Source organism: Notolepis coatsorum (genome assembly GCF_963971535.1).
Source record: "Notolepis coatsorum genome assembly, chromosome: 3".
In the NCBI taxonomy this organism is placed as follows: domain Eukaryota; kingdom Metazoa; phylum Chordata; class Actinopteri; order Aulopiformes; family Paralepididae; genus Notolepis; species Notolepis coatsorum.
In genome coordinates this window covers 161,821,516-161,848,015 of record NC_140167.1, presented here as the reverse complement: position 1 = coordinate 161,848,015, position 26,500 = coordinate 161,821,516, and the positions used below count along the sequence as shown (strand labels likewise).

Sequence of the window (26,500 nt, the reverse complement as noted above, 5' to 3'; positions counted from 1 at the left end):
CGAATAGCATGCAGCTGCAGAGCCGCAGAGCCAGGGGCTCTTTCAGGTCTGGTCACAGGCCCGTCAAACAGCGCCCCCCCATCACCATTTTGTGTGTCAATTTGTTGACATATGTGTCAATTTGTTGACACAATTGTCAATTCTTAAAGCTGAGGATGAGTGGCACCTTTGTCTCAATTCTTATTCAATTCAATTCGCTCTGCGGCTCTGCAGCTACATATGCTTCTAGCAAAATCCAGCCCCGCTGTTTGCAATGGGAGCAGGAGTCTCGACTCGGGACTTATTTTATTTGGAATATAATGACTTTATACGCAAAAGTAGCCTAGTTTTAAGTTAAAATATTATAAATCTACATGCCTTGAGGATGTCATTCTTTATATAGCCTGCCTATCAGGCAAAAAAAAATATTCTAACAGAAACACTGATACCGTGATATATACCGTTACCGTCTATGCTTCAAATTATACCGTGATATAAATTTTAGACCATACCGTCCACCCCTAGAATGGACGTACCTATACCTCTACCTCAAACCCTGTCAAGTCAAGTCAAGAGTTTTAATTGTCACGGCATACAAGTATACAATGAAATGCGGGTGGTCTTGCCCGCAACGATGTGCAATACAGTGGTACAACATATAATAGAATCCAATAAAAAAAAAAACATTGTGCAATAAACAGGTAACAGGTAACATGGTGTGACATCTCGGTATCTGTACATAGTTATTTACAGAGCATATAGGACATGCTAGGTAGCTTTGGTAGTGCAATACACTGTTCCTGTTATTCTAATTTAAAGTGGCCTTTCCTTTTGGCCATAAGTGTGCGTGTGTGCGGCATGAGTGTGTGCCCGCTCATGTTAAAGTGTTAAGTGGCTGCTAGTGTGTGAGCGTGCTCAGCGTGCGTGTCGTGTGTGTGTTCATGTGTGCTTGTGTGTGGATAGTTCAGTGTTCTGTGGCACTCAATGTTCATTGTTCAGAGCTCTGATGGCCTGGGGGAAGAAGCTGAGCCTAAGCCGCTCTGTCCTAGTAGCTGGGGTTCGCAGGCGTCTGCCTGACCTCAGCAGCTGGAACAGGCTGTTATTGGGGTGGTGAGGGTCTTTCATTATCCTGCAGGCTCTGGATTTGCACCTCTTGTTGTATAGAACCTGCAGGGGAGGTAGTGCAATACCCGTGGTACGCTCGGCTGAGCGCACCACTCTCTGTAGGGCCTTCTTGTCCTGTGCCGTGCTGTTTCCATACCAGGCAGTGATGTTTCCGGTCAAGATGCTCTCTACAGCTCCTGAGTAGAAGGACTGGAGTATCTTCCCCGATACTCTGAACTTCCTTAACTGTCTCAGGTGGTAGAGGCGCTGTTTCGCCTTCTTTACTACTGTGTCTATGTGTGTTGACCATGTCAGATCCTCTGAGATGTGGACCCCCAGGTACTTAAAGCTGCTCACCCTGTCCACGGTAGCCCCGTTAATCATCAGTGGTGTGTGTGTCTCCTGCTGTCCTCTCCTATAGTCCACGATCAGCTCCTTGGTTTTACCAATGTTCAGGAGCAGGCTGTTGTCCTGGCACCAGCGTTCCAGTACCTCAACCTCCTCCCGGTAGGCCTTCTCGTCGTTGTCCGAGATCAGCCCCACCACCACCGTGTCGTCTGCGAACTTCACTATGGAGTTGGAGCTGAACTTGGCCACACAATCGTGTGTGTAGAGTGAGTACAGCAGGGGGCTTAGAACACAGCCCTGGGGGGACCCGATGCTCAGGGTGATGGTGTTGGAGGTCTGACCCCCCACCCTGACCGCCTGGGGTCTTTCACTCAGAAAGTCCAGTACCCAGGCGCTCAGGGCGGAGCTCAGACCCAGCTCGATCAGCTTGTCCACCAGTCTGGTGGGGACTATGGTGTTGAACGCTGAGCTGTAGTCAATGAACAACAGTCTCACATAGCCCCCCTTCTGACGGTCAAGGTGGGAGAGGGTGCTGTGCAGTACCTGGGAGACCGCGTCGTCAGTGGACCTGTTTGTCCTGTATGCAAATTGCATAGGGTCCATATCACTGGGGAGGGAGGCACAAATGTGGTCCTTGACCAGCCTCTCAAAACATTTCATGACCACAGAGGTGAGTGCCACCGGTCTGTAGTCATTTGGACATGTTGGGGAGGGTTTCTTCGGTACAGGGATGATGGTAGACATCTTGAAGCAGGCAGGGACCACTGATTCCGCCAGGGATTGATTAAATATGGCGGTGAACACCGGGGCAAGCTGGTTGGCACAGGACTTAAGTATGCGTCCTGTTATACCATCTGGGCCAGCAGCCTTCCTGGTGTTCAACTGCATAAATGCTCTTCTCACACTGTGTACCGTCAATGAGAGAGCGTCCCCGCCCCCCCGCGGATGCCCCCCCCCCCCCTCCACAACAGCCGGCGCACCAGTGACGTCACTAGCCGTTGGGCTAGCAGTGCCACTGTTTGCACCAAACCGCGCGTAGAAGGTGTTGAGCTGGTCCGCAAGGGAGGCATCGTCGCTCCCCATTGAGGGGGCGCTGACTTTGTAGTCAGTTATACCCCTCAGTCCCTGCCATAAGCCTCTTGAGTCATTCTGTGCCATTTGTGCCTCCATCTTGTCGGCATACGTCCTCTTAGCAAGTTTGACAGCCTTGCGCAGAGTGTAGACTGTTGTCTTGTACTCTTCCATGTTTCCTGACTCTCTGCCCCGGTTATAAGCAGTGGTGCGAGAGTTCAGGGCTGCTCTGATCGTACTGTCCACCCATGGTTTCTGGTTTGGGAACACCCTCGCCTTCTTTGTGGGGACGATACTATCAGCCAGTGTTGTTATGAATGACACCACAGCGTCTGTGAAATCGCTGACGTCACTGTTACTCCTCTTGAACATTCCCCAGTCGGCGACGTCTAGTGCGTCCTGAAGCGTGGCCTCTGATTGGTCGTCCCATTTTTTTACCTCACGTGACACGACGGCGTCACGTGATCTCTGTTTATATGCGGGGACCAGCAAGATGGCGGCATGATCCGACGTGTTCGTTGCTCCCGCTAATGGTGGAGCCGGTACAGCCTTGTATCCGGCTCTGAACGGGGTGTAACAGTGGTTGAGTGTATTTCCTCCCCTTGTGGAGCAGACGATGTGCTGGAAGAAAGACGGCATGACTTTCTTCAGATTCGCATGATTGAAATCCCCGGCTACAATCATGGCTGCGTCTGGATGCTTGATCTGGTGTGTGTTCAGATGTTCGTGTAGTTCCCCTAGCGCCCTGCCGACGTTCGCCTGGGGGGGAATGTACACTGCAGTCATGATCATTGCAGTGAATTTGCGTGGAAGATGGAACGGGCGACATTGGATCGTGAGGTGTTCCATGTCGGGAGAGCATGAACGGGAGAGTATCTTCAACTCCCCGGGGCTAGTCCAGCCGTTGTTGGTCATAAGGCATAGACCCCCGCCGATACTCTTCCTGGAGGCTTCTGTACGGTCCGCTCTGAAGATGGTGAAGGCCAGGTCTCCGTGAAACACAGGATATTGCATTCCTTCATCTCTCGCTGGAATCGGACCCGCGCTCGTAAATCATCCATCTTACTCTCTAGCGAACGAGCATTCGCCAGGAAGATAGATGGAATAGCCGGACGGTAAGCAGATCTTCTTAATCTTAATCTGATCCCGCTCCTCTTCCCCCTGTGTTTCTTTGTCTTGCGGCCGTCTTTGTCTCCCGCGTTGTCTTTGTCTCGTCTGATCTCCGTTGGCCATTCTTGGCATGATAAAGTGTCTCTAAACTCCTCTTTGAGTCCGGAGTTTAGGTCAATAAGTGACTGGTGGTCGTATGACGTCCCCGCCAGTGATGCTTCGATAAAAAAAGTAGTAAAAACAAACATAATAACTAAAAATGTGCACAATGTCCTCATCATTAAAAGGGGAACTATCTTATAAATGGCCTTTTTCAGTGTTTAGCATTGTTTCCTAGCTATGTGGACTTATATTAATATGATCTATGTCTCTAATTCTCATATTGGCGCATTCTTCCAATTCTCCTCTCACAATATTCACCCTCACTGAACTGAGTCATCTGAAAATGTGCCAATTTGTGATGTCAGAGAGACACAGCTGCATGATAATGTGGCAGATGCCACCAGGCCACACAGTGGTTTAGGAGCCCAGCCTCAAAACGGCTTAAGATCTTGAGGTAGAAAAAATGCTGTTTTTGAGGACTTGATTAGAAATACAAAACAATGAATTAAAAAAAAAAATTAATTACAGAGGTGTTCCATAAACTCACAGGAATTGTGTAAAAGTGCCCAAATAGTGAAAGAAATAGTAAAATAGTTCCCCTTTAAGAGACAAGGAGGAGGCGGCTAAGTGGCGCAGTGGGCAAGGCGCTCGCCACTAGTGCAGGAGGTAATAACGGACCCTCACTTTCATGGAGAGAGGTCGATGTCTGCTCTGGGGAGTACAGGGACACGTGTGTGTGTGTGTGTGTGTGTGTGTGTGTGTGTGTGTGTGTGTGTGTGTGTGTGTGTGTGTGTGTGTGTGTGTGTGTGTGTGTGTGTGTGTGTGTGTGTTGGGGGGGGGGGGGGTGTAATAACGGACCCTCACTTTCATGGAGAGAGGTCTGCTCCGGGGAGTACACATGCTCGGACTCGGTCCTGATGCGGTAGCTAGGCGACTGGGAGCTGTCGGCCACCCGAGACGTCACGTCCCCCAAGAGCCCGGCATCTGGGAGACGATACAGAGACAGAGCAGAGTCAGAGACAGAGAGACAGACAGAGATACAGAGACAGAGCAGAGAGACAGAGCAGAGACAGAGCAGAGACAGAGAGACAGAGCAGAGAGACAGAGCAGAGACAGAGCAGAGAGACAGAGCAGAGACAGAGCAGAGACAGAGCAGAGAGACAGAGCAGAGAGACAGAGACAGAGCAGAGAGACAGAGAGACAGAGCAGAGAGACAGAGCAGAGAGACAGATAGACAGAGCAGAGACAGAGCAGAGAGACAGAGCAGAGAGACAGAGCAGAGACAGAGAGACAGAGCAGAGACAGAGCAGAGAGAGAGACAGAGCAGAGACACAGAGCAGAGACAGAGCAGAGACAGAGAGACAGAGCAGAGACAGAGAGACAGAGCAGAGACAGAGAGACAGAGCAGAGAGACAGAGCAGAGACAGAGCAGAGAGAGACAGAGCAGAGACAGAGAGACAGAGCAGAGACAGAGAGACATAGAGACAGAGAGACCGAGCAGAGACAGAGCAGAGAGACAGAGCAGAGACAGAGAGACAGAGCAGAGACAGAGCAGAGACAGAGCAGAGAGACAGATCAGAGACAGAGAGACAGAGAGACAGAGCAGAGAGACAGAGCAGAGAGACAGAGCAGAGAGACAGAGCAGAGAGACAGAGCAGAGAGACGGAGCAGAGAGACAGAGCAGAGACAGAGAGACAGAGCAGAGACAGAGCAGAGAGACAGAGACAGAGCAGAGACAGAGCAGAGAGAGAGAGCAGAGACAGAGAGACAGAGCAGAGACAGAGAGACAGAGCAGAGACAGAGAGACAGAGCAGAGACAGAGCAGAGAGACAGAGCAGAGAGACAGAGCAGAGACAGAGAGACATAGAAGAGTCAGAGACAGAGCAGAGACAGAGAGACAGAGCAGAGACAGAGAGACAGAGCAGAGACAGAGAGACAGAGCAGAGACAGAGCAGAGACAGAGCAGAGACAGAGAGACAGAGAGACAGAGAGACAGAGCAGAGACAGAGCAGAGACAGAGCAGAGACAGAGAGACAGAGCAGAGAGACAGAGCAGAGACAGAGAGACATAGAAGAGTCAGAGACAGAGCAGAGACAGAGACAGAGCAGAGAGACAGAGCAGAGACAGAGCAGTGACAGAGAGACAGAGCAGAGACAGAGAGACAGAGCAGAGACAGAGCAGAGACAGAGCAGAGACAGAGAGACAGAGCAGAGACAGAGAGACAGAGCAGAGACAGAGAGACAGAGCAGAGACAGAGAGACAGAGCAGAGACAGAGAGACAGAGCAGAGAGACAGAGCAGAGACAGAGCAGAGACAGAGAGACAGAGAGACAGAGCAGAGAGACAGAGCAGAGACAGAGAGACATAGAAGAGTCAGAGACAGAGCAGAGACATAGAGACAGAGCAGAGACAGAGAGACAGAGCAGAGACAGAGAGACATAGAAGAGTCAGAGACAGAAAGACAAACAGTCTTCTTTATTCTGGTGAAAACGGTGATGTTGGGAGGACCTTCATCAGACACGTAAACACAGTGAACATACAATGATATATACTGTATATATATATATACTATACAAAGACAATGGGACGCCATAGACGACTGAGAGAAGATTGAGACTCTTCCAGACTAGGAACGATTGAAAGTTGACCACGTTGTGGTTCGGATGGAAGAAGAAGAAGGAAAAAAAAAAGACTTCTCTCACCAAAGCATTGACTTCCCGCTCATGTACAGTTGGGAGTTGTTTGTGTTTTTACGTTGCTACTAAATCAAGGAGGTGCAACTGGATTAGAAGCTGCTGCTGCAGCCAATCCGCCTCAGTGACGGTGTGTAGATCCACGTTCTAAACCCTTTCAGTGACGGTGTGTAGATCCACGTTCTAAACCCTTTCAGTGACGGTGTGTAGATCCACGTTCTAAACCCTTTCAGTGACGGTGTGTAGATCCACGTTCTAAACCCTTTCAGTGACGGTGTGTAGATCCACGTTCTAAACCCTTTCAGTGACGGTGTGTAGATCCACGTTCTAAACCCTTTCAGTGACGGTGTGTAGATCCACGTTCTAAACCCTTTCAGTGACGGTGTGTAGATCCACGTTCTAAACCCTTTCAGTGACGGTGTGTAGATCCACGTTCTAAACCCTTTCAGTGACGGTGTGTGAATCCACATTCTAAACCCTTTCAGTGATGGTGTGTAGATCCACGTTCTAAACCCTTTCAGTGACGGTGTGTAGATCCACGTTCTAAACCCTTTCAGTGACGGTGTGTAGATCCACGTTCTAAACCCTTTCAGTGACGGTGTGTAGATCCACGTTCTAAACCCTTTCAGTGACGGTGTGTAGATCCACGTTCTAAACCCTTTCAGTGACGGTGTGTGAATCCACGTTCTAAACCCTTTCAGTGACGGTGTGTAGATCCACGTTCTAAACCCTTTCAGTGACGGTGTGTAGATCCACGTTCTAAACCCTTTCAGTGACGGTGTGTAGATCCACGTTCTAAACCCTTTCAGTGACGGTGTGTAGATCCACGTTCTAAACCCTTTCAGTGACGGTGTGTAGATCCACGTTCTAAACCCTTTCAGTGACAGTGTGTAGATCCACGTTCTAAACCCTTTCAGTGACAGTGTGTAGATCCACGTTCTAAACCCTTTCAGTGACAGTGTGTAGATCCACGTTCTAAACCCTTTCAGTGACAGTGTGTAGATCCACGTTCTAAACCCTTTCAGTGATGGTGTGTGAATCCACGTTCTAAACCCTTTCAGTGACGGTGTGTGAATCCACGTTCTAAACCCTTTCAGTGACGTGTGTGAATCCACGTTCTAAACCCTTTCAGTGACGGTGTGTAGATCCACGTTCTAAACCCTTTCAGTGACGGTGTGTAGATCCACGTTCTAAACCCTTTCAGTGACAGTGTGTGAATCCATGTTCTAAACCCTTTCAGTGACGGTGTGTAGATCCACGTTCTAAACCCTTTCAGTGACGGTGTGTGAATCCACGTTCTAAACCCTTTCAGTGACGGTGTGTAGATCCACGTTCTAAACCCTTTCAGTGACGGTGTGTGAATCCACGTTCTAAACCCTTTCAGTGATGGTGTGTGAATCCACGTTCTAAACCCTTTCAGTGACGGTGTGTGAATCCACGTTCTAAACCCTTTCAGTGACGGTGTGTAGATCCACGTTCTAAACCCTTTCAGTGACGGTGTGTAGATCCACGTTCTAAACCCTTTCAGTGCTCCAACATTTCTCTGTTATTTCTATCCAGAACAGCAACAACAACCAGGAGACTGAATTAGCTCTAATGTCTCTGGTAAAAACCTGCAACAAGCCCACAATCAAACATCTAGCTAAGTGCAAACCAGTGTCAACTGAAGCAGGGAGCAGGCTGGTGGTAGAGGAGCAGGGAGGTGGTAGAGGAGCAGGGAGGTGGTAGAGGAGCAGGCAGGGAGGTGGTAGAGGAGCAGGGAGGTGGTAGAGGAGCAGGGAGGTGGTAGAGGAGCAGGGAGGGAGGTGGTAGAGGAGCAGGGAGGTGGTAGAGGAGCAGGGAGGTGGTAGAGGAGCAGGGAGGTGGTAGAGGAGCAGGGAGGGAGGTGGTAGAGGAGCAGGGAGGGAGGTGGTAGAGGTGCAGGGAGGTGGTAGAGGAGCAGGGAGGGAGGTGGTAGAGGAGCAGGGAGGTGGTAGAGGAGCAGGGAGGTGGTAGAGGAGCAGGGAGGTGGTAGAGGAGCAGGGAGGTGGTAGAGGAGCAGGGAGGGAGGTGGTAGAGGAGCAGGGAGGTGGTAGAGGAGCAGGGAGGTGGTAGAGGAGCAGGGAGGTGGTAGAGGAGCAGGGAGGTGGTAGAGGAGCAGGGAGGGAGGTGGTAGAGGAGCAGGGAGGTGGTAGAGGAGCAGGGAGGTGGTAGAGGAGCAGGGAGGTGGTAGAGGAGCAGGCTGGTGGTAGAGGAGCAGGGAGGTGGTAGAGGAGCAGGGAGGTGGTAGAGGAGCAGGGAGGTGGTAGAGGAGCAGGGAGGTGGTAGAGGAGCAGGGAGGTGGTAGAGGAGCAGGGAGGGAGGTGGTAGAGGAGCAGGGAGGTGGTAAAGGAGCAGGGAGGGAGGTGGTAGAGGAGCAGGGAGGTGGTAGAGGTGCAGGCAGGGAGGTGGTAGAGGAGCAGGGAGGTGGTAGAGGAGCAGGGAGGTGGTAGAGGAGCAGGGAGGGAGGTGGTAGAGGAGCAGGGAGGTGGTAGAGGTGCAGGCAGGGAGGTGGTAGAGGAGCAGGGAGGTGGTAGAGGAGCAGGGAGGTGGTAAAGGAGCAGGGAGGTGGTAGAGGAGCAGGGAGGTGGTAGAGGAGCAGGGAGGGAGGTGGTAGAGGAGCAGGGAGGTGGTAGAGGAGCAGGCAGGGAGGTGGTAGAGGAGCAGGGAGGGAGGTGGTAGAGGAGCAGGGAGGTGGTAGAGGAGCAGGGAGGGAGGTGGTAGAGGAGCAGGGAGGTGGTAGAGGTGCAGGCAGGGAGGTGGTAGAGGAGCAGGGAGGTGGTAGAGGAGCAGGGAGGGAGGTGGTAGAGGAGCAGGGAGGTGGTAGAGGAGCAGGGAGGGAGGTGGTAGAGGAGCAGGGAGGTGGTAGAGGAGCAGGGAGGTGGTAGAGGAGCAGGGAGGTGGTAGAGGAGCAGGGAGGTGGTAGAGGAGCAGGGAGGGAGGTGGTAGAGGAGCAGGGAGGTGGTAGAGGAGCAGGGAGGGAGGTGGTAGAGGAGCAGGGAGGTGGTAGAGGAGCAGGGAGGTGGTAGAGGAGCAGGGAGGTGGTAGAGGTGCAGGCAGGGAGGTGGTAGAGGAGCAGGGAGGTGGTAGAGGTGCAGGCAGGGAGGTGGTAGAGGAGCAGGGAGGTGGTAGAGAAGCAGGGAGGGAGGTGGTAGAGGAGCAGGGAGGTGGTAGAGGAGCAGGGAGGTGGTAGAGGTGCAGGCAGGGAGGTGGTAGAGGTGCAGGCAGGGAGGTGGTAGAGGAGCAGGGAGGTGGTAGAGGAGCAGGGAGGGAGGTGGTAGAGGAGCAGGGAGGTGGTAGAGGAGCAGGGAGGTGGTAGAGGAGCAGGGAGGTGGTAGAGGAGCAGGGAGGTGGTAGAGGAGCAGGGAGGTGGTAGAGGAGCAGGGAGGGAGGTGGTAGAGGAGCAGGGAGGTGGTAGAGGTGCAGGGAGGTGGTAGAGGTGCAGGGAGGTGGTAGAGGAGCAGGGAGGTGGTAGAGGAGCAGGGAGGTGGTAGAGGAGCAGGGAGGTGGTAGAGGAGCAGGGAGGGAGGTGGTAGAGGTGCAGGCAGGGAGGTGGTAGAGGAGCAGGGAGGTGGTAGAGGTGCAGACAGGAAGGTGGTAGAGGAGCAGGGAGGGAGGTGGTAGAGGAGCAGGGAGGTGGTAGAGGAGCAGGGAGGGAGGTGGTAGAGGTGCAGGCAGGGAGGTGGTAGAGGAGCAGGGAGGTGGTAGAGGAGCAGGGAGGTGGTAGAGGAGCAGGGAGGTGGTAGAGGAGCAGGCATGGAGGTGGTAGAGGAGCAGGGAGGTGGTAGAGGAGCAGGCAGGGAGGTGGTAGATGAGCAGGGAGGTGGTAGAGGAGCAGGGAGGTGGTAGAGGAGCAGGCATGGAGGTGGTAGAGGAGCAGGGAGGTGGTAGAGGAGCAGGCAGGGAGGTGGTAGAGGAGCAGGGAGGTGGTAGAGGAGCAGGGAGGTGGTAGAGGAGCAGGGAGGGAGGTGGTAGAGGAGCAGGGAGGTGGTAGAGGAGCAGGGAGGTGGTAGAGGAGCAGGGAGGTGGTAGAGGAGCAGGGAGGGAGGTGGTAGAGGAGCAGGGAGGTGGTAAAGGAGCAGGGAGGTGGTAGAGGAGCAGGGAGGGAGGTGGTAGAGGAGCAGGGAGGTGGTAGAGGAGCAGGCAGGGAGGTGGTAGAGGAGCAGGGAGGTGGTAGAGGAGCAGGGAGGTGGTAGAGGAGCAGGGAGGTGGTAGAGGAGCAGGCAGGGAGGTGGTAGAGGAGCAGGGAGGTGGTAGAGGAGCAGGGAGGTGGTAGAGGAGCAGGGAGGTGGTAGAGGAGCAGGGAGGTGGTAGAGGAGCAGGGAGGTGGTAGAGGAGCAGGGAGGTGGTAGAGGTGCAGGGAGGTGGTAGAGGAGCAGGGAGGTGGTAGAGGAGCAGGGAGGTGGTAGAGGAGCAGGGAGGGAGGTGGTAGAGGAGCAGGGAGGTGGTAGAGGTGCAGGCAGGGAGGTGGTAGAGGAGCAGGGAGGTGGTAGAGGAGCAGGGAGGTGGTAGAGGAGCAGGGAGGGAGGTGGTAGAGGTGCAGGCAGGGAGGTGGTAGAGGAGCAGGGAGGTGGTAGAGAAGCATGGAGGTGGTAGAGGAGCAGGGAGGTGGTAGAGGAGCAGGCAGGAAGGTGGTAGAGGAGCAGGGAGGTGGTAGAGGAGCAGGGAGGTGGTAGAGGAGCAGGGAGGTGGTAGAGGAGCAGGGAGGTGGTAGAGGTGCAGGCAGGGAGGTGGTAGATGAGCAGGCAGGGAGGTGGTAGAGGAGCAGGGAGGTGGTAGAGGTGCAGGCAGGGAGGTGGTAGATGAGCAGGGAGGTGGTAGAGGAGCAGGGAGGTGGTAGAGGAGCAGGGAGGTGGCAGAGGAGCAGGGAGGTGGTAGAGGAGCAGGCAGGGAGGTGGTAGAGGAGAAGGGAGGTAGAGGAGCAGGGAGGTGGTAGATGAGCAGGGAGGTGGTAGAGGAGCAGGGAGGTGGTAGAGGAGCAGGCTGGTGGTAGAGGAGCAGGGAGGTGGTAGAGGAGCAGGGAGGTGGTAGAGGAGCAGGGAGGTGGTAGAGGAGCAGGGAGGTGGTAGAGGAGCAGGCAGGGAGGTGGTAGATGAGCAGGGAGGTGGTAGAGGTGCAGGCAGGGAGGTGGTAGAGGAGCATGAAGGTGGTAGAGGAGCGGGGAGGTGATAGAGGAGCAGGGAGGTGGTAGAGGTGCAGGGAGGTGGTAGAGGAGCAGGGAGGGAGGTGGTAGAGGTGCAGGGAGGTGGTAGAGGTGAAGGGAGGGAGGTGGTAGAGGTGCAGGGAGGTGGTAGAGGTGCAGGCAGGGAGGTGGTAGAGGAGCAGGGAGGTGGTAGAGGTGCAGGGAGGTGGTAGAGGTGCAGACAGGGAGGTGGTAGAGGAGCATGAAGGTGGTAGAGGAGCGGGGAGGTGATAGAGGAGCAGGGAGGTGGTAGAGGCGCGGGCAGGGAGGGAGGTAGAGGAGCAGGGAGGGAGGTGGTAGAGGCGCGGGCAGGCCAGTGTTGGCAGTCGGCGTGTCACAAGCGGAGCCCGGCTGAGCTGGCATAATGGAGGATGAAAGTGAATTCCAGGGTTCAGCTGACTGGTTTCCATGGCTTCTTTCTGCACAGATCTGTTGACTCGACACTGAGGCCTAGTTGTGTTTGACAGCCTGATGGCTAGAGCTCCACTGCTGACCCGCTGCCTCTCAGTAAGCCTGCCATTCAGCCAAGAAAGACTCTGTTCGTCTGCCACGCACCCCCCCCCCCCCACCCACACAACCAACAACAGCCTACTACCCCCACCCACCTCCAGTCAACCCCCCACCACCTCCAGCCGAACCGATTGGCCGCTGCCGTACCCGTACAATAAATTCCATGCATGCAATTATTATGCCTAACATGGAATTACTGCGCGCTGCCTGAGACCCGGGGCCTCTTCAGCCTGGCGGGGAGAGTGTTTACTGTGACTGATTACACCGCCTGCGCCGGGAAACATCATGAAAAATTCATGCAGATGATAAAAGGGGACTCGTTAAAAACAATATTTACAGTACAGCACCGGTGAGACGTCTCTACTGGGGGCGACACTTGTGTGATCGAATAGCCTCCCAGCCCCCAAAACAGCAGCACGAGCAAATCTTATGTCCCCGAGAGTAACTTTCCATGCAGATGGTGAGGGTTGCTGACAGTGAGGGTTGCTGACAGTGAGGGTTGCTGACAGTGAGGGTTGCTGACAGTGAGGGTTGCTGACAGTGAGGGTTGCTGACAGTGAGGGTTGCTGACAGTGAGGGTTGCTGACAGTGAGGGTTGCTAACGGTGAGGGTTGCTGACAGTGAGGGTTGCTGACAGTGAGGGTTGCTGACAGTGAGGGTTGCTGACAGTGAGGGTTGCTGACAGTGAGGGTTGCTGACAGTGAGGGTTGCTAACGGTGAGGGTTGCTGACAGTGAGGGTTGCTGACAGTGAGGGTTGCTGACAGTGAGGGTTGCTGACAGTGAGGGTTGCTGACAGTGAGGGTTGCTGACAGTGAGGGTTGCTGACAGTGAGGGTTGCTGACAGTGAGGGTTGCTGACAGTGAGGGTTGCTAACGGTGAGGGTTGCTGACAGTGAGGGTTGCTGACAGTGAGGGTTGCTGACAGTGAGGGTTGCTGACAGTGAGGGTTGCTGACAGTGAGGGTTGCTAACGGTGAGGGTTGCTGACAGTGAGGGTTGCTGACAGTGAGGGTTGCTGACAGTGAGGGTTGCTAACGGTGAGGGTTGCTAACGGTGAGGGTTGCTAACGGTGAGGGTTGCTGACAGTGAGGGTTGCTGACAGTGAGGGTTGCTGACAGTGAGGGTTGCTAACGGTGAGGGTTGCTGACAGTGAGGGTTGCTGACAGTGAGGGGAGGGTTGCTGACAGTGAGGGTTGCTGACAGTGAGGGTTGCTGACAGTGAGGGTTGCTAACGGTGAGGGTTGCTGACAGTGAGGGTTGCTGACAGTGAGGGGAGGGTTGCTGACAGTGAGGGTTGCTGACAGTGAGGGTTGCTGACAGTGAGGGTTGCTAACGGTGAGGGTTGCTGACAGTGAGGGTTGCTGACAGTGAGTGTGAGGGTTGCTGACAGTGAGTGTGAGGGTTGCTGACAGTGAGTGTGAGGGTTGCTGACACACAACATGTAATTTCACACCACAGGGCATTTGTACTCCAGCCATGAACCCATTGGATAAATGAGACGCCTCACAGCCTGACAAGAATGGGAGGGGTGAGAATAAGGAGAAGGGTGTGAAAGAGAGAGAGAGAGAGAGGGAAAAAAAGAGGGAGAAAGGGAGAGAGCTAGGGAAAAGCAGAGAGGTAGATAGAGGCGGGAGTTCCCCCTCCTCTCCTCTCCTCTCCTCTCAGGCTCCCTCTCCTCTCCTCTCAGGCTCCCTCTCCTCTCCTCTCAGGCTCCCTCTCCTCTCCTCTCAGGCTCTCCTCTCCTCTCAGGCTCTCCTCTCCTCTCCTCTCAGGCTCCCTCTCCTCTCCTCTCAGGCTCTCCTCTCCTCTCAGGCTCTCCTCTCCTCTCAGGCTCTCCTCTCCTCTCAGGCTCCCTCTCCTCTCAGGCTCTCCTCTCCTCTCAGGCTCCCTCTCCTCTCAGGCTCCCTCTCCTCTCAGGCTCTCCTCTCCTCTCAGGCTCCCTCTCCTCTCCTCTCAGGCTCCCTCTCCTCTCAGGCTCTCCTCTCCTCTCCTCTCAGGCTCTCCTCTCCTCTCAGGCTCCCTCTCCTCTCCTCTCCTCTCCTCTCCTCTCCTCTCCTCTCCTCTCCTCTCCTCTCCTCTCCTCTCAGGCTCTCCTCTCCTCTCATCTCCTCTCAGGCTCTCCTCTCCTCTCCTCTCAGGCTCTCCTCTCCTCTCCTCTCCTCTCAGGCTCTCCTCTCCTCTCCTCTCCTCTCAGGCTCTCCTCTCCTCTCCTCTCAAGCTCCCTCTCCTCTCAGGCTCTCCTCTCCTCTCCTCTCCTCTCAGGCTCTCCTCTCCTCTCAAGCTCCCTCTCCTCTCAGGCTCTCCTCTCAGGCTCTCCTCTCCTCTCCTCTCAAGCTCCCTCTCCTCTCAGGCTCCCTCTCCTCTCAGGCTCCCTCTCCTCTCCTCTCAGGCTCCCTCTCCTCTCCTCTCAAGCTCCCTCTCCTCTCAGGCTCCCTCTCCTCTCCTCTCAAGCTCCCTCTCCTCTCAGGCTCCCTCTCCTCTCCTCTCAAGCTCCCTCTCCTCTCAGGCTCTCCTCTCCTCTCCTCTCAGGCTCCCTCTCCTCTCCTCTCAAGCTCCCTCTCCTCTCCTCTCAAGCTCCCTCTCCTCTCAGGCTCTCCTCTCCTCTCCTCTCAGGCTCTCCTCTCCTCTCCTCTCAGGCTCTCCTCTCCTCTCCGTCTGTCCTCTCCTCTCAGGCTCCCTCTCCTCTCCTCTCCTCTCCTCTCCTCTCAGGCTCTCCTCTCCTCTCAGGCTCTCCTCTCCTCTCCTCTCAGGCTCTCCTCTCCTCTCCGTCTGTCCTCTCCTCTCAGGCTCCCTCTCCTCTTCTCTCCTCTCCTCTCCTCTCAGGCTCCTCTCCAGGTTACTAAGCAGGGTTGTGATTATAGGTGAATCTCTTAGTGACAACAACATTGTGTAGCTAAGCACGGTTGTGATTATAGGTGAAGTATTTCCAATGTTCAGTATTTGGTGAAACCAGACAGCTGCTCTGCTCACTACACTATTCAACATGATGGTGGCCTAATGGGAGAACATACGTCAACATTAAATACTTAACCTGCAAACACAAGACTGCTCTGCCAGCACAATAATGATGTAATTAAGGGGTAAAAAAAAGTTTTAATGCCCGTATAGCAATGACAATATGAGGTTCACTATGGCGTTAAACAGGTGCCAGAGAGCTGGAGACCAGGAGAAGCCATTGGGCCGACCAATTAAATTAATTTGGGGGCGTGGCAGTTGGAGGGGGTGGGCACTATTTGGTACAGGGGCGACAATGGCTCGGTAGGTAGAGCAGTCGTCTGGTTATCTGGAGGTTCCCGGTTCGATTCCCGTTCCTCCCGGGCAGCGTGTCGAAGTGTCCTTGAGCAAGACACTTACTTAACCCCTAACTGTTCCTGATGAGCAGGTCGGCACCTTGCATGGTTGCCTCCGCCGTCGGTGTGTGAATGTGTGAGTGAATGGGTAAAATGTGAGGAACAAACTGTAAAGCGCTTTGGATAAAAGCTGCTATATAAATGCAGCCAATTACCATTTACCATTTGGTACCATAAGACTCTCAGACAAACCTGACCATCACCCTCCCTCCCTGTACCCAGCGACGACTACCCTGCAGGGGGCAAGGCTGAGTCACACACCCCTCGTCCACGACGTGACGTTAGCCTGGACCACTGTTTAACAAGCACTGGACAGGCTGTGTGTGAAGATGCTAACTATAGCGCACTAATGAAACAGACAAGAGCCAGACATCACATCACGATGACAAGCCTATAGCTCAACACGGACAGCGCGCCCCTTCGGAAACAAGGCGATATCAATAAACAGATTTAGATTTTAAATTACTTTAGATCGAGGGGGGTGGGGTACAGTGCATTACAGCCCGGCTGTCATCTATCATCTACAGTACAATGAGAAATCGATCCGAATCGGAATGGTACCAGACTCGTGATGATAATGTCCTGTTCCAACGCTAATCAAATTCATTCAGTGGAGGAAATGAGGTAAGCTAGCAGGGTATTAATATTCCCTGTTCATACGTACAATCATAACCCCCCCCCCCATAGGCACCTCTGACAAGACCCACAATAAAAGATTAATGGCCACTGCTGTGCTGAAATTCACTTAGTTCCATTATGCAATTAATAAGGCATGAAACACATTAGTAAATTTCATTATCTTTTCTATTTTGAGAGTTCCTTCAAGGATGTGGACTAAACAAACTAGAGACCCACTGGGGGTCTGGGGGTCTGGGAGAACCCCCCCCCCCCAAGAGTCCTCTGTCTGGGTCTGGGAGGACGACTTAAATAAATATTAAGAGTGGATCCGCCCCGAGGCTGCTGTTATTGGAAGCTTGGTTCAGAAGGTTTGTGAGGGGATTACACGAGGTATGTAAAGGATGCTAGCAGTAGCACTGCACCGTGCACGCTCTTACACACACACACACACACACACACACACACACACACACACACACACACACACACACACACACACACACACACGCTTGCACACAATTCATACATCATTCATACACTCGCTCCTCTATAACTCAAGAATAGATTTGGTTGGTAGATTAGGGAATATTGATGTAAGGTTAAATGTAAGTGAGCAGTGTTTCATCATTCTGATATTAGAAGAGCTGCCCACTGCAATAGAGTAGCACTTGAACTTGTAAGTCGCTTTGGATAAAAGCGTCAGCTAAATGACAAAATGTAAAAATGTAAATATAGCAGCACAATTGGCGACACGCTCACACCGGAGTTGGATATTGGGCTGATACTTGTGAAATGAGAACAGGGTATCGATTATCGGAGAATTCCCCCAATACTAAAGTCCAATACCAAAAGCCACTGCACAAAATGGATTAGGCATCAGTCGTGTTTGTGACCTATGACCCCAGACTAATGGTGTGAGTTCACACGGTTCAATACATTTAACCAATGGGATACTTTTCATGTTCAGTACAACTCAGAATCAGTGTCGGCAGTGAAGGGTAGTGTAGAGGTCTAAGCACTGGTGTGGCTGGGTACTGGTAGTGTAGAGGTCTACGCACTGGTGTGGCTGGGTAGTGTAGAGGTCTAAGCACTGGTGTGGCTGGGTACTGGTAGTGTAGAGGTCTAAGCACTGGTGTGGCTGGGTAGTGTAGAGGTCTAAGCACTGGTGTGGCTGGGTACTGGTAGTGTAGAGGTCTACGCACTGGTGTGGCTGGGTAGTGTAGATGTCTAAGCACTGGTGTGGCTGGGTACTGGTAGTGTAGAGGTCTAAGCACTGGTGTGGCTGGGTACTGGTAGTGTAGAGGTCTACGCACTGGTGTGACTGGGTAGTGTAGAGGTCTACGCACTGGTGTGACTGGGTAGTGTAGAGGTCTAAGCACTGGTGTGGCTGGGTAGTGTAGAGGTCTAAGCACTGGTGTGGCTGGGTAGTGTAGAGGTCTACGCACTGGTGTGGCTGGGTACTGGTAGTGTAGAGGTCTAAGCACTGGTGTGACTGGGTACTGGTAGTGTAGAGGTCTAAGCACTGGTGTGGTTGGGTAGTGTAGAGGTCTACGCACTGGTGTGACTGGGTACTGGTAGTGTAGAGGTCTACGCACTGGTGTGACTGGGTACTGGTAGTGTAGAGGTCTAAGCACTGGTGTGACTGGGTACTGGTAGTGTAGAGGTCTACGCACTGGTGTGGCTGGGTAGTGTAGAGGTCTAAGCACTGGTGTGGCTGGGTACTGGTAGTGTAGAGGTCTAAGCACTGGTGTGACTGGGTACTGGTAGTGTAGAGGTCTACGCACTGGTGTGACTGGGTACTGGTAGTGTAGAGGTCTACGCACTGGTGTGACTGGGTACTGGTAGTGTAGAGGTCTAAGCCCTGAGGTGACTGGGTAGTGTAGAGGTCTAAGCACTGGTGTGACTGGGTACTGGTAGTGTAGAGGTCTAAGCACTGGTGTGACTGGGTACTGGTAGTGTAGAGGTCTACGCACTGGTGTGACTGGGTAGTGGTAGTGTAGAGGTCTACGCACTGGTGTGGCTGGGTAGTGTAGAGGTCTACGCACTGGTGTGACTGGGTAGTGTAGAGGTCTAAGCACTGGTGTGACTGGGTAGTGTAGAGGTCTAAGCACTGGTGTGACTGGGTACTGGTAGTGTAGAGGTCTACGCACTGGTGTGGCTGGGTAGTGTAGAGGTCTACGCACTGGTGTGACTGGGTAGTGTAGAGGTCTAAGCACTGAGGTGGCAGGGTAGTGTAGAGGTCTACGCACTGGTGTGACTGGGTAGTGTAGAGGTCTACGCACTGGTGTGGCTGGGTAGTGTAGAGGTCTACGCACTGGTGTGGCTGGGTAGTGTAGAGATCTAAGCCCTGAGGTGACTGGGTAGTGTAGAGGTCTAAGCACTGGTGTAACTGGGTAGTGTAGAGGTCTAAGCACTGGTGTGGCTGGGTAGTGTAGAGGTCTAAGCACTGGTGTACCTGGGTAGTGTAGAGGTCTAAGCCCTGAGGTGACTGGGTAGTGTAGAGGTCTAAGCACTGGTGTAACTGGGTAGTGTAGAGGTCTAAGCACTGGTGTGGCTGGGTAGTGTAGAGGTCTAAGCCCTGAGGTGGCAGGGTAGTGTAGAGGTCTAAGCCCTGAGGTGGCAGGGTAGTGTAGAGGTCTAAGCCCTGAGGTGGCTGGGTAGTGTAGAGGTCTAAGCCCTGAGGTGGCAGGGTAGTGTAGAGGTCTAAGCACTGGTGTGGCTGGGTAGTGTAGAGGTCTAAGCACTGGTGTGACTGGGTAGTGTAGAGGTCTAAGCCCTGAGGTGGCAGGGTAGTGTAGAGGTCTAAGCCCTGAGGTGGAAGGGTAGTGTAGAGGTCTAAACACTGGTGTGACTGGGTAGTGTAGAGGTCTAAGCACTGGAAGCAGAATAAGAAACATGCAGTGTTGGTGTTTCCCTACACTGTCAGATCAAAACAGGAAGTGAAAACCTGAACAGTTATTGAAGTAAGTTACTAACCAAACACTGACTCAGTGCAGAGGACAGCCAAGGTGGCTTCAGAACCATACGTCTAAGAACGACGCCACAGAATAACAAAAGATGAATAATGTTTTGATGTGAAAAACAGGGATGGATAGCAGAAAACTAGATGAACAGAAATGAGACGTACCTGCAGTTCTCCAGGGGAGGGACTTTTCAGACGAGCTGTGAGAGAAACACAGGAGAGGAAGGCAATGAATACATACAGAAGAGATGAGAGATACAATAAGTGACATGAGGCGAATCAGGTGTAAGAGAGACCTCAGAGCTACAGGTCAGAACAGTAGGTCCTGCAGAAATACAACTCAAACAGAGAACACTGCGGCATATTCCTACAGTACACAAAGTGTAGTTTGAGTAGTTAATTACATGTACTTCAATTGCTACTTTAGATTAGATTCAAATGTATTGTCATCATGCAGCACAAGTACAGTACAACCAAAAGAAGTTTGGCATCCAACCAGAGTGCAAATGTTGCAGTAAAGTGCAATAGTAATATACAACGTACACTACAGGTGATTAAACTTGATATCAAATATATACATTTTGTATTACTGAGTAATAGTGCTAATCAGATGTATGTACAGAGTTGTAGTATTAATATGTACAGTGATACAGGTATAAAGACACTATGGCAGGGGTGTAAAAAGTATCCAGAAATTATACTTAAGTGAAAGTATGGGTACTGTCTCAAAATCGTCAGAGTATCTGGCTAAAAACACACTTGAGTAAAAGTCCAAAAGTTTCTACTTTTAAATGTACTTAAGTACTAAAAAGTCAAAGTAAAAAAGAAAATTGTAGTGCAAGGGATAGACCAGGGGTCTCACACTCATTCCATCGTGGGCCAAGTTTTCATTTTAACTACACATTGCACCAGGTGAGTTAGTTGAAGAGGTGAGCCAATTAGTTAAATCATCAGCTGGTGTTTAGGCAAGACTGGAATTAAACCAAGCATACACTCTGCCCACTCTGTGTTCTGCGATAGACAATGTTGAAGTTAAAGAACAGAGGACACTTTTTTTTTACCTCTTCATCACTCGTACTATCGTTTGTGGCCATCATCTGTAGCTTGTCACTCTGACTGTCTATTCTTCTGATAGCAGGTGTTTAATCAAAGATCCCCGCTTTCTAGTCTTGCACAAGGCCCAATCAGCATGGTTATGGGTGGGTTCATTTTCCATTGATGGGGATTTGATTGGCTGTTTTTAAATAAAGTGCGGCCGCAGGATTAATAACATTAACATTAGTTCGGCCAGAGAAACAAATATACTAATTAAAATAGTTGAACCTGCAAGATTTGTACATTGTAGGTCTGCATTTTAAATGTAAGGAGTAAAAAGTATGTTTTTTTTCTCTGAAATGTAATTGAGTAAAAGTACAAGTATACAAACCTAATAATACTTAAGTAAAGTACAAATCCCCAAAAACAGTACTTACGTATTGTAACAAAGTAGAATTACTCAAGTACTTTACACCCCTGCACTATGGTAGTAAGTCATACTGGCCAGCAGCACAACTTGTAAGAGTAGGTAAGGGATATGTACAGATATAGAATCTACAGATAAATAGAATTTACAGTGTAAAAAGGATTTATATGCAGGCATGTACAGACAGATGTGGATATATATGTATATGGTAAGAATAAATATATACAATATATACAGCATTATTGTACATGCCATCATACAGAGTCATAAGGGTTATATGCAGGTGTATAAGTAGGTATATAGAAGGATTATATGCAGGTATATTCACACATCAATATGTCAATGGGGGGGGGCATTGTTATTCCGACTGTAGGCCGGCAGCAGAGGTAGTCAACTATCTTTCCCCTTAACGCATATTCATGAATATGAATATATATGCAGTATATAAATCACTATTGTACATGCCATCATACAGAGTTCTATGGGTAGAATATAGTATGAGTGAACACTGCTACACACACTGCTACACACTCTGCTGCTACACACTGCTGCTACGCACTCTGCTGCTACACACTCTGTTACTACACACGCTGCTGCTACACACACTGCTGCTACACACAGGGCCTCGCGAGAAGGGGGGCCTCGCGAGAGAGACTTATTATTATTATTATTTGTATATATATTTTTTTTTTCTTTTTTATAACAATACAAATAAATAGAATGTTAACAACCACTTTCCATCACAGACCTAAAATCTAGTTTTGCTTACATGCTTATATATTTCACATTAGACAGTGTTCCGGGCTCTGCGGCTCTGAAGATATAATATTGGTTTCATTCAATGACCCGTTTACTTTTGTGCAAAGCATTGTGGGAGGACTAACACTAGGGGGAGCTGGTTGGCGTCGGTCTGGTAGTCGGTAGAGAGATGTGAAGAAGACCGGTATTATCCACGAGGGGAGGGGGTACAGGTATGGGGTCTATTCGGCGCTATCCACGGGAGCGAGTGGATGTCTTGGCCAAGAGCATCCTACTTTTGAAAACCAAATGTGTAGCATCGGAGCAGAAGAAATAACGCTGCGTGCCGTAAGCTTATCAATACCAAGTATAGTGATTAGGTTATGCCAAGACGAAGAGGACGTTCGGCAGATGGACTGAAGATGAAAGTTGTTGCGTTAGAACGTTCAGTCAGGCTAGCCATGTCGGCTAGTAGCTTAGCTAAAGGCAGGGACAGCTAACTAGCGTTAGCTAACCTAGCTAGCTAGCGTTAGCTACGTTATTGAGTGTTAACGTGTGGCAGATAAACTAGGAACAGACTCCCAAGTTCATCCCAACGGGGGGGACAATATCATGGGACTGGTGAACTTTGTCATCTCCACGGTCGTCTCCTTCCTCTTGGACCTGATTCTGCGTTAGGGTGAGTTTTTAATGCAATCTATTCTGTTCCCGCCGTGGATCTCTCTCTCTCTCTCTCTCTTGCGCTCTCTCTCTTGCTCTCTCTCTCGCTCTCTCTCTCTTGCTCTCTCTCTCTCTCGCGCTCTCTCTGTCTCTCTCTCTCTCACTCGGTGTGTTGCATCGTGCAGTTTGTGACGTGTGTACTAAGCTTATAGAGTTCGATTCAAATAAGGCAAAACTGCAAATCTGCATGTCGTGCTTGAAAAATTAAGCTGGCTTTAAGCTTGTTTATCAGGTTCCAGGGGTGTTTTATGCATTTTCCCTGTTACTGCCAGGTGTACGACTGTACAGGTGCATTGCCACTAAGCCTCGGGCAGCGCTATTATTTAAGAATACGTTGACTGCATGCCCAGCCTCGGGCAGCGCTATTATTTAAGAATACAAAAAAAATATTAAAAGTTATTAACACATTGAGTGCCACGGACGCGTTTTGTCGTTAGTTCATGCCGACCTTTGAGTGCCCCCGACACTATATAGCTTTTGTTTGTCTTTTTTATTTTATTGGCGATTTGAATTCATATTTCATCAATCAAGCCTCGGGTTAGTGCTGCAGAGTCTCTCTGAGCTCAATTGGGAAGATACCGCCCCCTATCGTCTCTCCCTGTGTAACTGCACTTCATTACTTTACACTGATGCAGGGGGAGTGGTCAGTTTGCTCATTTTACTTTTCCGTCAAGCCAACTGAAGAGACCAAGTGATCGCCGGCCATCAGAACAGCGTGGATTATGTATTTAGAGTACCAACACTGTAATCAATAAGCGTGATCGATATTTGGAATGGCGATCAGGAATTGGAATAATCTTTTTGGATAACATCTGATCTCAGGTAAGGAATTTATTTGACCAGTCTTAGGATAATCAGAGCTGTTTTCACAGAGATATAAGCTTTTGCCCTATGCGTGTGTGTGTGTGTGCGCGGTGATCGCTGAAAACGAGGGCTTTTCAAAATGCTATAAAACGAAAATGAACCAATAAAAAAACAATCCGTTTCGACAATGTTGACTGCAAACAAGTCATTGATAAACGACAGGCAGATTAGACACATAGCCATAATTTAAGAGAGAGATTATGCGTTCACAACGCTATCATTGAAGTGGGTTCTGGTATTCAACAGGGTTTCCAATGTTAATGGCTGGCACTCAAACTGTTAATAATAAAAAATAAAAATAAAAGTATTATATTATTATTATTATTATTATTATATTTTTTTAAGCTTTAGGGGGGGCCTCGCGTTTAAATCTCGGACAGGGCCTCGCATTTCTCCCAGACGGCACTGGCTACACACACTGCTACACACTGCTGCTACACACTGCTGCTACACACACTGCTGCTACACACTGCTGCTACACACACTGCTGCTACACACTGCTGCTACACACTCTGCTACTACACACACTGCTACAACACACACTGTTACTACACACACAGTGAGAGAGACCAGTGAGACCAGTGAGAGAGACCAGTGAGACCAGTGAGATAGACCAGTGAGACCAGTGAGAGAGACCAGTGAGACCAGTGAGAGAGACCAGTGAGACCAGTGAGACCAGTGAGAGAGACCAGTGAGACCAGTGATACCAGTGAGAGAGACCAGTGAGACCAGTGAGAGAGACCAGTGAGACCAGTGAGAGAGACCAGTGAGACCAGTGATACCAGTGAGAGAGACCAGTGAGACCAGTGATACCAGTGAGAGAGACCAGTGAGAGAGACAAGTGAGACTAGTGAGACCAGTGAGAGACCAGTGAGACCAGTGAGATAGACCAGTGAGATAGACCAGTGAGACCAGTGAGACCAGTGAGAGAGACCAGTGAGACCAGTGAGAGAGACCAGTGAGATAGACCAGTGAGACCAGTGAGTGAGACCAGTGAGACCAGTGAGAGAGACCAGTGAGACCAGTGATACCAGTGAGAGAGACCAGTGAGACCAGTGAGACCAGTGAGAGAGACCAGTGAGACCAGTGAGACCAGTGAGAGAGACCAGTGAGACCAGTGAGAGAGACCAGTGAGACCAGTGAGAGAGACCAGTGAGAGAGACCAGTGAGACCAGTGAGAGAGACCAGTGAGACCAGTGATACCAGTGAGAGAGACCAGTGAGACCAGTGAGTGAGACCAGTGAGACCAGTGATATCAGTGAGAGAGACCAGCACTATGTCTATTTACCATGTCTATTCTAGTTTTTTTTTTTTTTTTTATTGTTATTATTACTATTACTATTGTTTTTATTGCACAATCGAAGCAGATGTATGTGATGAATAAACCTCTTAAATCAGCACCAGGCAGGGATCAGGTCTATTTCTGCCTGGTACTTCTGGGGTACTTCTGGGGTGACTCTGGAGGTGGAGCAGTCATCTGGTAACCTGAAGGTTTGTGGTTTGATTCCCGCTCCTCCCGGGCAGTGTGTCGAAGTGCCCTTTGAGCGAGACGAGACCTAATGAGCAGGTTGGGCACCTTGCACGGTCGCCTCCGCCGTCGGTGTGTGAATGTGTGAGTGAACGCATCAAATGTGAGGAACAAAAATCGTAAAAAGCGCTTTGGATAAAAGCTGCTATATAAATGCACCATTTTACTGTTGACTTCCTCCCTCTCCTCTTGATGAAACACAGGTGGCCAGTGAAGGGAGAAGGCCGGGGGCTGCACTCCGTCCTGATTGGGTCAGAACGTGAACACAGCCGGGCGAGGCTCCAGCGCTGCAGCGGATAGAAAACCTATCGATCTTCGGAGGGAGAAACGGCAGCGGTCGCAACGCGATGATGATAAAACACACGCGCGTTCAACGCGCAAACTCACACACGCCACACATGCACACACACACACACACACACACACACAATCCCACGTATTACTGGGTGTTGACACAATCATGACACGTGTGTGCGTCTGTGGATGTTTCAGCAGAGGTGCGTCTGCCTGCAGGGCGTAATGAGGCAGAAGGCCGGGCCAGCCGGGCAGCGCTGGAGGTCCGTGACGGCCCCTTCAGACGGACACTGAGCCTGCTGGCCGAGGCCACACAGCAGATCTATAGGTGGAGGGAGCGGAGTGATCGATGGTGTGGGGGTCAGGGCAGGCTGGTCCTGGAACAGCGGGGAGGGGAGTGATCAATGGTGTGGGGGTCAGGGCAGGCTGGTCCTGGAACAGTAAGGGAGGAGAGTGATCCATGGCTGGGGGTCAAGTGGGGGAAAACTACTTTCTACCGAACTACACCGCCATAATAATGGATGGTGGGTGTTCTTCGGTAGAAAATTGTTCCTACATGAAGGTGCTCACAACGAGGTCTGTGGATTATCCTGGGTAACCAGGTCACGATTCATGGAAAGGAAGTAGCTTGAATTTTTTTCTTGGTGTTTTTAGTGCCACAAACAGAGCCATTCAGCTCTGTGATGTCAGATATCTCTACGCCAGAGATCTCCAAAACTAAGCCAATCACACCAAAACTATCTGGATGGATAGATGGCACTCTGCGTTAAGGGGAAAGATAGTTTGACTACCTCTGCTGCCGGCCTACAGTCGGAATAACAATGCCCCCCCCCCCCCCCCCCCCCCCCCCCAACACTCCACCAACCGCCTCGGCCAGTCCCTCCTGCTAGCTGCCATCAGACTCCAGAAACCGTGGGCATGGACTGCTGCCAGCAGCTGGAGAACTAACGGCTGCAGAACTCCAGAACTATTAGGAACATCTGACCACTAAGTGTGTCTGACTCTTAACCACCAAAACCTGCACGGACTACAACGTATATCATGCCAGTTTGTGTACAGACCCTCACCTACACCTTGCATATACGGTTTATTTAATGAATAACTTATATTGTTTACACAGTTTATTCCCCCCCCCCTATTTTTATATTCAGATTTAATTGTATTGCCTATATTTATGTCTTTCTTCTATTACCCTGTCCATACCTGTACCCCCCCCCCCCCCTCATGCTGCTATGACGCCCCAGATTTCCCCAAGGGGATCAATAAAGGAATATCTTATCTTCTATACCGAACGGCGAGGCGGAGTAATGGAGCAACATTCCTGTGGAAGTGGAACACGTTGTGAAATGTGACCAGAGAGGTCATGACGGGACCAGAGAGGTCATGACGGGACCAGAGACCCGCTCCCCGGGACACAAAGGAAGTGCAGCACTAAGGAACATCGGTTCAAGTACACATGAAAGTGTTAAAAGCCACCGGAGCAGATTTAACATACTGTATGAAACGCTGAGGCCTGAAGAACCTTTTCAACAAAGTGAAAGCAATTTAGAGCCGCTTCATCCGCGGTAATTATTACTGAGGAGATTCAATCAGAAGACTCTTAAGAGTCGTGTTCTCACCACTCTCTTTTCAAAATACTTCTCTCGGCTGATCACTAAAGGCCCAGTCAGTGATCCAAACGCAAGCAAACGCATAGCCCCAGCCAGCCAAAAATTCAAAATAGCAATGAAGATGTGTTTTTTTCTTGCTCTAGTTGATTGACTGGCTTCTTGAGACAAGGACTAACACTAGGCAACAGGTAAATATGAGTTTTTTTTTATTCTACTTGCGGTGTTTTGTGGCTGAAAAG

The 26,500-nt window shown here is 51.0% G+C and overlaps 1 protein-coding gene across 11 annotated transcripts in view; it reads right to left on the bottom strand.

The window, feature by feature from the left end:
- Positions 1 to 26,500, bottom strand: part of LOC311225604 (plakophilin-4-like) — a 411,012-nt gene that overhangs the window by 188,233 nt on the left and 196,279 nt on the right. For 5 of the 11 annotated variants that reach the window (XM_084310980.1, XM_084310981.1, XM_084310974.1 and 2 more), the window contains one exon: positions 19,211 to 19,245. In XM_084310980.1, coding sequence (XP_084167106.1) covers positions 19,211 to 19,245 — 35 coding nt within the window. Of the gene's footprint in view, positions 1 to 4,572; positions 4,699 to 19,210; positions 19,246 to 26,500 lie in introns of all 11 variants that reach the window. The other 6 variants (XM_084310973.1, XM_084310976.1, XM_084310978.1 and 3 more) reach the window with 2 other exon arrangements.